Source organism: Alosa alosa, chromosome 23 (assembly GCF_017589495.1).
Source record: "Alosa alosa isolate M-15738 ecotype Scorff River chromosome 23, AALO_Geno_1.1, whole genome shotgun sequence".
NCBI lineage: Eukaryota > Metazoa > Chordata > Actinopteri > Clupeiformes > Clupeidae > Alosa > Alosa alosa.
Genome location: NC_063211.1, coordinates 18,751,264 through 18,763,768, shown reverse-complemented (window position 1 = coordinate 18,763,768; position 12,505 = coordinate 18,751,264). Strand labels below are relative to the sequence as shown.

The following is a 12,505-nucleotide window of genomic DNA, read 5'->3' as shown; positions in this document are numbered from 1 at the left end:
AACAATAAGTGCATAGTGTACAAATCCATAATTCAATATTAAATTGTTTTAAAATTAAACACAAGAATGTTTGACATACCAGTTTCTTTTAATTACATTAATTATATTTAGATCTGAAACAGCCCAGATTCTGAGACTATATTGATTCCCCCCCACCACCACCGCATCATCTATTCTTTTTTTTTTATTGACAGTTTTTATAACCCCATCATCTATCCTTTTCTATTCTATTCTATAAACAGCCGTCTGAGATTTATCAACATTTGTCCTCTCAACCTCTCGCCTCCTTTTCCTCTCTAATCATCCCCCTTTTGCTAATCTTCCTACAGGGTCTCAGGTGCTTTGTAGTAGCATGTGAGTGTCTGTCCTCAATAGCTTTAGATTTCTGGGCTCTCTCTGCTGGTGCCGATCTTCCTGAGGGGGTCAGTCTGTCCCGTCTGACCATAGACACACAACTCTTCGCCTACTTTTTGAAATCAATGCCTGCATAACTCCCACGCTTTTTTTTTTATTTTACCTCCATTTAACACATAAAGAACCTTTTTTTGTTACTCATTCTTACAGGGAAGCTACACCAGGCACGTAACTGAAGCATTTTGTTCGCGTTGGTCTGCTGCAACAATTAGCTTCCACTATAATCAATGGAAGTAGCTACACCAGATGTGATAGCGGCGCAAATCATTCTTCTAAAATGGATTTTACGCGATGCAAACGTAACACTTCAGTTACATGCCTGGTGTAGCTTCCCTGTTACACTGTCAATCTTACTGGCCTACTTTCGTATGCCTTATATCCCACCCCTGCCACCATCCTTGACACTTCTCTGTCTTTTTCTGTTCTTATCTCTCATTCTTTCACTCAGTCCCCCCCTTAACCCTCTCCTTCTTCAAACACACCCCACTCACTTGTTCTCTCTCTCCCTCCTTTTCTATCACTTTATGCTCCCCTCCACATCCCTTTCTCCCTCACTCCATCCTCTGCGGGCTAATCTCCCTAAGCAGTGATAATTACATTACTTGGCCACACCCCTGAGAATTAGATCATGTGACCAGGCTGCCGCTGAAACGGCATTATCTTCATCAGAGATTTATCCTCATCTGCAAGCTCAGGCAACTAAGACCTGACCAGGCTGTTTGTATGTGTGTGTGTGTGTGTGTGTGTGTGTGTGAGACACATACACACACACACACATACAATCTAATAAGAATGACAGGTGTCCATGTATCTGTAGCACTAGAGTGCGTCTGAGTGTTTAAAGACGCACACACACACAGATGAACCTGCATCTTAGCACATCAGATCCCATGTGAATCCATGACCGTACTGTATAGTTGCCACAGCCAATTTTGTCATCACCCTGGCATTTGTGAAAAGGTTTCAAGAGGTTCATCGTGCTTTGTTCCTCTCCACAGGTGCGCGTACACACACACACACACACACACACACACACACACACACACACACACACACAATGCTTCAACAATGCAATTCACATTATATGATTCCTGAATACCTAAGATTCCTGAAGCTTTTGATTTATTACCCTTTGCTCCTTAATCTGACACGAGACACCTCTGACTAAATCTGCTGTATTCCTTTTCCTGTCATTTTGATGACGCCACCACTTAACCCGTTCATTGACAAAAACCTATTAAGTTTCTCTCGCTCACTAATCCTAGTAATGTATCTGAAAGGACGCACGGATGACCTACTTCAGACTGATTCTTCACGCTCATAAACACACAAATAATAAATAAGGAATTGCTATAAAAAATGACATCCTAGAAGGGTATGATATTTAGGGATGATAACAGCAAACGGAACAAGAATTCCTCCACCCATCCACACAATTATCTTCTCTTTCAATAGCGCACACACACACACACACACACACACAGAGTGAAAATACTGTACACTCAATGAGCCAGAGAGCATGAGTGTGTTCCTTGTTGAAACCTAACCCATACAACCACATATAAAACAGACACTGACACACTCAAACTGTAGACTGACTACACATACTATTCACGTGTGGGTTGATGTATGTAGATGACACTGGTGTGAATATCATTCACTAGGGAACAACTGTGCAAATTAGTGGTAAGTCTGACTGTGTGTGTGTGCATGCTATTGAATGCATGCACGCGAGCATGGGTGTGTGTGGGTGGATGACTGGCCTTGAGTTCTATGTAATACATTATTATGCAAATACATCGGTCTTCACAACCACAAACTTCAAGACCACGATCACTAGAGTGTGTATGTCTGTGTGTGTGTGTGTGTGCACACATGTCATTTGAAGGGAACACCTCTTATGGAGGTGTGAAGGAGGCAAAGGTACCAGCTGCCCAGATTCAATGCCCATCTGCCCACACTCCCTGGGGTAGGGTGGTATAATTTAACAACCTCCGCCGGGAGAGGGGCTCAAGAGCTGGCATGTGCACGGCCCTCATGGCGATACTGGGCGTTATGAAACGGATACTCTCCACTGACCAGGCAAACACGGACACACAGAGTTTTACACAGGGGCGTTAACTCAGCAGTATACCGCACTGGAGCGACGGAGGCACAAGGTAGCAGAAAATTAACATAAACACGCGCCCTATCTCTCTCTCACACACACACACTCTCACACACTTTTAGTTAAATCTCAGACAACCACATATACAACCTGTTTTCAAATTAATTCAAAACAAGGACACCAGCTAATCTAAATACACTCATTATCTGGGACTGCCTAAAAGCCAAATCACAAGCACACATTCATTCATTCTATCATATATCCACAACTGTTTGCAAGGCCACGGTGCCTAATTGTAAATGCTTGTCTGTGGACACATGCATTTTCACAAATTACTCCACTCTGCAAGCTAGCATGTGCCGATGAATGCCTTCATTTCTATCTATAGACCAGTGTCTGCTTGTGAGTGTATATGCATCTACAGCTCTTCACCATCTTGTTGAGCATTCCGTGTCTGTGCAGGATTTTTCCCAGTGTATCTATCTGGGTTTCTATTTGTCTTTAGATGCTGTAACGATTACACCATATGGGATCTTTTGTGACAGCTCAACTTTAATCTACTAATCTACTGCATCTGTAATGTAAAATGATGTGTAAGGTAAAGCAGGTTTAATCATTTTATTATTGAAAGCTCTGCTCATTTCACCTTTGGAATCTTCAATATTGTTATTTCATCCCATACTGATACATGTCTATATTTATTTCACATGGACATATATGTCTATATATTCTGGCATCTGTTTCACATGCTGAACATCGTCTTAGATGTGAAACAGACAGAAATGTGTATGCATACCCACAAAGGAGAAACAATAGTCAACACATGACATGACTGAGGGAGTAATTATGTGTATGTAGTGTGAGGGAGAAAGAGTGCCTGCATGGTCGAGGGTTGGTGTATGAAGGGTACACGCGTAAGCTCTGTTGCCCATCTGCTGTAGCCATCTTCTGTCTCCTGGCCAGGCTTGCGCTTGAGATCGGACAGGGAAGCGTGGTGGGGATCTTCACGTGATGCTGGTGACAGAATTCCGTCGCGTCAGGTGACAGGGCAGAGCCCCGCACACATCCCCTTCACGCCCCACATGATCACCTCGTGTCCAGTTACACATTCAAAGGGCTTGACTTACTCACTCTCACACACACACACACACACACACACGAAAGGTTCCCAACCACTAAAGCCTCTGCCAGCAGTCATTAGCTGCTTTCAGACATAGGTGTAAGTCCGCATGTTCAGTGGATGTCAAGCGGTTGGGCCGTATATCTGAAAAAACATAACCAGATATTTGGAACTCCGAACTTAGCCGGCTCTTACACTACTCCCCTCCTAGTATTTCCAACGGACATTATGTAAATGAGCTCATGCCTGAAGAAACTAAAAGAACATGGGGAGATTCTGTTCATGTGCGTGTTCATCTGCATTCAACCTGTTCAACCACACGGAGATTCTGTTCATAGGTGTCAGTGTCGTTCACACATAATATCCTCATGTTAGCATCATATCTAATTCACCTGAAGGGTCGGACCTCCATTTGACAAAGATCCGCATATACTGCGTAGGACATGTCTGAAAGCAGCTAATGATTATCTGCTACTCCTTCGGTAGCATATCTTTTCATAAGAAAGTGTTCAGAGGCAATTCCAAATGTAACACTTCCAGCATTTTCTCATAAAAAAAAGTATAGACAATGGAATATTGATTCTATATCTTTGTGAGAAATTATCTACTTTCCATTTTGAAGCAAGAAGGAGGGCAATGGCAACACTGGTGCTTACTGACTCAGACATGACAGACATGTGAGACTCAATCTCACATGTCTGTCAGAAAGACCAGAGAAAGAAGCTTCACGTTCAAGTGAGCCCTTTAACAAGCTCATCTCAAGGGTGGCTGAGTCATACAAGCAAAAGGCAAAAGGGCTAAATGTACTGTGTACATCTGTTTGATGGAATGCAAAGCAGAGAACGACACTCTAAAACAAATTCATGAGAAATTGTTGTCAAATATACAAGACGTGCAAAACCAGCTAATAGTCACATTGGCTGCATCCATATACTCTAGCTAGAAATAGGCAAAAGGTGAACACCTCAGCCTGAGCACATACTTGAGATCCACTTTCAAACAGAAATACAGACAGTGAGTCGGGGAAAAATTCACTTGGTTCCATCTCACTTCTTAGTTCTGCTGTGCACATGCCCACAGCATAGTTAATAGTATGAGCATATCTCTTGTTTGGGCACCTGGCATCCACACCAGCAGTTGTCAGTTGTGCTGCGGTCACTTCACACCTAATTAGTCGCACAGAGTCCATGTCTAAATTGAAAATAGGGACGTAGGATAAGAAATGACCCCCTCGGTGAAGCTTGCAGACTAGAGTGACCCTCTTGCTCAGCAGAATTCCCAGTGGTTATCTCAGTTCTCGCCATACACTAAAATCCAGGCACAGAGAGAGTGGGGGATTGGGGGTGAGGGGTGTAAGGGACAGATCGTTTGGACTCCTTCCACCTGTGGCACTGACACACATGCCCAGTTGCTCTCTCTCTCTCTCTCTCTCTCTCTGAGTTGGCTGACACAACTACACATTCGCCCACCAAAGCAAGCATGGCACACACACACACACATACATGCGTGCACGCACACACACACATACATGCGTGCACACACACACACACACATACATGCGTGCACGCACACACACACATACATGCGTGCACGCACACACACAGTTCTAAATCTACTCTAGTTTCCGCTTCTTTTTCTCTGAAAGATGAAGCATCTCTTAAATCAATATTATCTAAGGATCTTAAATCCATAAGCATCATTCTTAAATACTTAAGAGATTTTCACAAAAGAGTTACCCCAAGAGTTTTTCACAAAAGTTCATAAAGAAAACACTTTCATTATTAGTGTTACATTTTAGCCCTGAAAATAAATGTTTCAATATGTATGTAGCATAATGTTTTTCACAAATATAGAACTAAAAAACAAATAGCAAACATCAATGATAATTATTTTAACTGTAAATAATGTCCCCTTGATTTAGATCTCCAAAAACCATGAAAGCCAATACAGTTTTGTGAGATCTTGAAGCATTGATGTAAGTGGTTTCAGAATTACCTTTTTGCAACTCACATGAGCATTGCCTTAGACATAAATAAAATGCATGATCAAATGAATTCAAAATTACTGAACAATATCTTTAAATATACTTGACTTAACACAACTGCTTTCTTATCAAAACCAGATGTTGTTCATCTTAATTAACAGCTCATATTCTGTAAGTATAGATGAATATAAGTTCTAAAAATTATCAGAAACGAATACATTTTCCTTCTTTTACGTATAAAAACCTCTGAAATGTACCACCAAAATAAGGCCCATCTATAATGGGAGTATGCATCTTGAAACATTCACTGATACTGAAATTCTGTGATGCATGTCTAAAATTTGTACAAACAATTGAAATCAAATATCTGAAACAACTGCCTTTTTTGTCATTTCACTAGTTGTATATAAATCATCTTTTGATGTTTTTTATGTGAAATCGATAAGCATAATTAGACAGTGATTTCTAGTAACAAAAATCATGCACTCTTTCAGAGGGAAAAACATCTAATAATTTTCAGAATGTGAAATAAGCTATAATCTTTTCTTTCTGATTGAAATACAGTTTTATCTATCTATTTTGCATGCAGTGATACCTCACAGCTGATTGTACTCACAGGTAAGACAATGCCTAGCAACAGTCTTGCAACTGAAACATTTATAATCATCCCATCCCAGGTCAAGCTACCATGAGACTGCCTTAAGGTTGTGCAAAGTAGATTTAAGGGGATGATTCATGGGTAAACTATTAGAGCAATGTTGCTGGGCAACCCTATAACCAGTTCCATTTATTTTTATTGTATGATAATGACGATTTGCCTACTGATAATTAAAATTCTCTAGAAATTAAAAATTGCCCAATATCAATGGGAACATGCCCGAACAGTGAGAAACATTGCAGCAACATTGTTAAAAAAAAAAGTTACCCCATGTATCATCAGCTTTAAGCCACCTTTATTCATTAAGTAAGATACCACATTTCAAATTACATTTAAAGTTTTTCTCAAATGTTTACTCGTATGTTTAAATGTAACTCATGCACTAAGCCCCTGAACCAATTCTGCTAAACTACAAGCACAATTCCTGCTTTACACTCAAATTGCAGTTGTAAAACACACTTTTTTCACAACACTACACACAATTCTCTGCATTTGGCACAATTTTCATGGAGAAAATCTCTTGTTTTCACAAGAAACACACTGCCATTCAAATTCTAAAATGTGTCCTACTATGCACACTGACCCATTACATGGGCAAACACCTGTCACAGTTTTACAATTAGCAATCAGAGCTTTAACATAATGCTTGTGATGTGGATGAGGTGCTGTGGCCAGACCGAAACAGAAGGGGATGCAGCATAGGGTTTTTTTTACTGTAACTGTATTCAGTAAATTATTTTGTTGTTTTGTATGTAGACCACTGTATGTGCAACTTTATGTTGGTTGGGGTGTACACTGTGTATTGTTTTTGTTTGGAAGAATAAAATATATTTTTTACAGTGTATTTGTGTGTTCTGAGTATAAAAACAATATTCTCAAATATTTTACAACACATTTATGTGTGTACTGTCTGTAGTAAGTGTAACATTGAACAAAAAAGGCCTAAGTCATTATGATTAATGGAGAAGAAGTGTTTTCCATTCATCATAGTGTTTTACATTGAGCATGTGAGTGTTCAACTGGTTCTTATAAATGTCTATTCATATGATGGTTTGTGTGTGTCATTTGAAAACAAAATACCATTTTGAGAAGAAATAACATTGTTTTGAATGTAAAGTTTCATTTTGCAGGAGAGAGGTTTTGCCCATTGTGTTTGTGTTTTTGGATTTGGAAAAACTGTAACTGTGTTCAAATGACACAATTGATCCAATCTCAATCTAATCTAGATGTAAAAAAACAGTATCATGCATAAAATAACCAACCAAATAGTTTGTAGTGTTCCATAAGTGTGCTCATCTGACTTGGTTCAGGGCAATTTAATGCTCTCTGCTGCATTCTACACTTTAGTAATCAGATTAATGGCCAATAAAAGAGATACCTGCATAATACGTAGCCGTTAATAGTACTCATAAAATATCAGTATTTCCCTAGATATATGGCTTTATAATTACCCCAAATGAGACATTTAAATTACTTCTAAAGGCGTTTTGTTTTTATCTCGTGTGGCCTATACAGTCGCTTTATTTCCTCAGCATACGCAACGTAGGCAACATACCCAGCCGTACTTTGCTTTGAATATATTCCCCCTGTAGCCATCTACAATTGTGGATACATATTAACCTAAATGTGCGTCTTTCCACAGTCCAGCCATGATAGAAATGCATTAAAAGAATGGTCGCGAAGAGATCCTGCATTACGCCCTCAAATCAAATCCATTGATTTAACAGAAATTGTGTGCTAGTTTCTCACCGAAGAAAATGGCACCTCTATTTGAAAAGAGTGTAAATTCGAAGCATTTAGCTGGTTGTGTGGTCCATGTAGCCATCTTGCATGGTAGCAAAAAATGTGGTCTAAAAAGTCTAATACATTTACGCACATTTCTTCTAGTTGTGTTAGCATACATAAAGGAGGAGGTTCTGTTGAAAGTGACGGTGTGTTTACATGAAGGACGTAGACGAGGAATGTATAGAGTCACGTGGTGTGGAGCAGAGCAGTAGTCAGTGCGCAGGGTCATGTTAAAGCCCCTCCGAAAGCCACTATAGCATATTCAAAACGATCTAACACACTCAGTATGACTTGACGTGTCCACTGCGCGTGGCTATATTATGAATGAACAGGATAGTCTGCTTAGCTTAAGATATTACAGGCCATGCTGTGTGCCTACTAGGGACAGACACCGAGGCCTACAGAACTAGGCTGCAAGCCCGGCCCGTGAAGAAAGACAAACAGTCAGCCATGTTGTAGCTTTAGCTTCCTGATCACTGAAATAAACACCAATATTCCGCGATTAATAGGCCTATATAATTTTCGATTGATATGGCAAAGCACATACAAAGGTTTGCAGTGATACTTTTCTTAAAGTCTGTTAGCTGAAGCGTGAGGTTGCCCTTACAAAACACGTTATCTCGCCATTTGGACCCTAATGTAAATAAATTCTAACATCATCCATTTCTAGTCCCCACTCTTCTGAACAGCTCTTTTCGTCCTAAAAGTATACATTTAAAACTAAATTAAAATAAATAAATAAATTAAACACCAAGCATATTCAGCAAATGACGTTTTTAAATACCACATGTATGCCCCTTCATATAATATCCTGCCCACCGAATTAACAATTATTTACTATAGGCTACATATCTAAGGGCAAAAGACGAACCAAACACATGATGGAAACCTGTCACAAACCACCCAATCCATTTAGTGGTAGGCCTATTCTGTTACACAAGTAACAAAGAGGTGGGGAAACATTGAAACACAACTTCAACAGGAAGTATTCGCTGGCATCTTACGTTTTCTTAAAATGGCATTTTTCAAAGACAAATCGCAATAAATCCACAACCATAATGGCTACGCCGTTAACTTGTCTCGTTAATAATATTTTAGATAGATATCACTTGTTCGACTGTTCGTAAACAGCGTGCAGCTGTTACATAATGGCGACATTTTTAAGCAAATAAACAAAACTCGTTTGCACACATCAGAACATTTTTAAATTGTCACATCACATGCAGATTTTCGGCTCTGTGCACCATACTGTTTTATATCACTTAGGAGTCAGTGACAAATAAACGTTACCTTAGTTTTTTCGGAACTGAATAGTCGACCTCAATTACTTTCCCGTGTAACTCAGCTTTTCCTGTAAAAGAAAATTACGATACAATACTTACAAAAATGTATAACCAACTTTACAGTCGCGCATTAGACTAAATTGCTTTATGTTGTCATAACCTGTGATGCCATCGTCGTATTCTGAACCTAAATGATAGAGATTACAGATTAGGCCTAGTAGAGGTAACCTAAATTATTCTGTTTATTTTACATTTTAGAATGCGTTTACTTGGAGGTCTTTCGTAAATATATGTGTGTAATAATGCGTGCCAAATTTCTGGTCTACACATGAAACAAGAAGGGTGAATTGAATCGATGGGGAGGCCACGCTTTCTCCTCCCACCGACACTCGCTCATGGGTATACTGTATGTTAACATATTACACTAACAAATACAGATTATTGTTGTTTGTAATGTACTGAACAAACTATTCTCTGTCTTTCTGACAAGGATTGCTTGTTGACGCCCATGCGCTGGCACAATAGTCTGCAGCAACTTAATAAGTGGCGATCATTTAGTTAACCAATTGTTGATTTGTGAATATGTCTGCTAGCCGTGTGTTCCAGCTATACCTCATCACATTAGCTACCTCAATATCTTATCCTATAGCCTATGTCCTACGGCACCTATGTTCTGGACACCTCGTAGATACCTGCCAGAGGACTGCACGTACGCATAGATTAAAGTGCATTTTAAATTACTTTTACCTGGTCTTTTCAATAAATTCGGGTCAAAAAATGACTGAAAAATGATTAAGCCAACCTCTCTGCTTTGGACCACCCCGCAAACGCTGCCAAATGCCAAGAAGCATCCCCCATGAGATTTGAGCTTATTCCTTGATTTGGAGCGTGATACCACTGCGTGGAGTGAAGTTTACTTTTCATCGCATTCACGTGGTTTATCTGTACATCCACTGTATTCTCCCCAATTCCACAAACGTGTGACAACTAGCCTATGTTTTCCCATGCGCTGTCGTTGATGTAGGCAACTGGCTACAGTAGCCTATACGTCAAATGAAGAATGCTTGTAAAATCTGTCATGCAATATTTCCACGGCGTTCCACACTAGTTTTACCCCCCAAAATAATTGCCACCCTTGTAACATATAAGGTGAGTAAAACCTTACCTGACAAAGTCTCAATGGCTTTAATGGCACATTTCTGATCTGGGAAATCCACGAAGGCATACCCGCTTTTCAACAGAACCTGATCGGCCACGGGAAGCTTCCTTTCGTCAAAGAGCTGCTTCAAGTCCTCCACCGTGACCGTAGGACTTAGATTCCCCACGTACAGTTTGTTCATGATCCACTAAATGATACAAGTACACACCAAATCACACCGCAGTAAGAACTAAACTGGCAACTAAGCAAATGAAAGATGGAATCAAAAAGTTATATATATATAAAAATAGTATGAGCCAGACCTCGACGCCAACTCCGCTCCTAGTAAATCACTTCTGACTGAGGTACAAAAAGTCGTTACGTTTCAACGTCACTCCATGGGTACAAGCACCGCCTTTGAATAAAGGCTAATGTGAAAGTATTTTGAGAAAGAAATGTCTAAGGAAGCGTTGCCAAACATCTAGCCAAATAGCAGGATAGCCTATACGAACGAGTACAATGACAACAACAAAAATGGAAGGTTGGTGGTTTAGGACACACCTTTACGCGCCGATCATTCATTTAATTACAGGAGCACACAATGCCGATTAACTGCTGAACTATCTCGTGGATGGATGCATACAAACCAGAAAGCCATGTACATCATTAGGGCATAGTTTGGCTACTTCAGGGGGTATGGCAAAGGAGATAATTGATAATGATATATATAGCCTTTTAGGGTTAGTTATCTGTATGGGAGGAATTGAGCTCATCTTTACCTTCAATTATAACAACCGATGAAAAGTCAATTTAATAGAGAAAATAATTACAGCAGGAGACAAAACAGAAAACGCATGGAAATTATGTCTGAGGCAAAAGCGTAATCACACCAAAAAGTAAGTTGCGTAATTTTAACATGGATATTCACTGCAACTGCCCATCACCATAAAGTACAAGATGTGGGTATTCCCCGTTTAGACGAGCGGTTCGCACACTCCCCTGCAGAATGATTGTGCCGCGGGAAGAACACGCCCACCGCGCATGAGCTAGAGTACCTCCGATAGATGGCGGGGCGTAGGCTCCGGCACGGCAGTGTACAGGCGCACATTGAAAAAGCTGTCCCAATGAAGGCTCCCAGCACCTCGCCTACTAAAGAGAAATTGCCACATTCAGTTCTGCTGCAGTCCAGCTCCATATCAAGGTCTTGAACCCATGCTGTTGAATTCTCTATACTCTTTATAGACCTTCTTCAAGCAATACATGTTTTGTATGTGATTGGTAAATGTTCTGATAATCGAGTTTCATTACACGTGATAAGATGGAACCGTAAGAAAACGCACTGCTGGAGTATTGTTAGGACAAGGAAATGCCTAATGCAAGGCCTACGTCATGCACCCAGGATATTTTCAAATGGGCATTTTTTGTGTGTTTTTATACATGTATTTATTTAAAAACACAAACCCTGCCAATAATAGAAGCCTCTTGGCCAATGCAGAGGAGTAAACAAGCGACATGGCCTATGTATGTCATATGACTAAAAGCCTTAGACATGACTACTCGCTAAACCGAGAGCAAAACGCAGCATACTATGCACTCAATATTTTTAGCCATTAAATGGTAGGTAGGCCCCATCGTCTCTCTCTTTGGCGTTTGGCAAAAAGCAGTTTTAAAGCTTGCCTCCAAATCTTAAACCTTTGCAGCCAGTCATGGAGATGTATATTTTTTACACACTTAAAGATAAAGTGATACAGTCTATCTTCATCTTGAATGAGACAGCAAAATGTAACTTAAAAGGGTTAATTAAATCCAATTGGAATCGTTTAGCATAATTATGTGTTTTATGTGTTTAAAACTTCAGATTTGGCAAAAAAATTAGCAAAGAGGATCTCGGGAAAACGAGGCAGTTGATGAGATTTTTTACCCATACAAGGATATACAGTATAGTCAGGGATGGATTACTGAATGGGCCTACTGGGCCCAGGCCCAGGGGCCCAAGGGCTCAGGGGGCCCTGAAGT

The 12,505-nt window shown here is 40.1% G+C and overlaps 1 protein-coding gene across 5 annotated transcripts in view; it reads right to left on the bottom strand.

Annotated features, from left to right (window-relative positions):
- The window catches only part of LOC125288428 (insulin-like growth factor 2 mRNA-binding protein 2), a 46,782-nt gene extending 35,781 nt beyond the window's left edge, over positions 1-11,001 (bottom strand). For 2 of the 5 annotated variants that reach the window (XM_048234789.1, XM_048234791.1), the window contains exons 1-2: positions 10,517-11,000; positions 9,359-9,419 (exon numbers count right to left, since the gene is read on the bottom strand). In XM_048234789.1, coding sequence (XP_048090746.1) covers positions 9,359-9,419; positions 10,517-10,691 — 236 coding nt within the window. In that variant the 5' untranslated portion in view covers positions 10,692-11,000. Of the gene's footprint in view, positions 1-9,358; positions 9,420-10,153; positions 10,340-10,516 lie in introns of those variants that run through there. The other 3 variants (XM_048234790.1, XM_048234792.1, XM_048234793.1) reach the window with 3 other exon arrangements.
- Between the last annotated feature and the right edge of the window lie 1,504 nt (positions 11,002-12,505).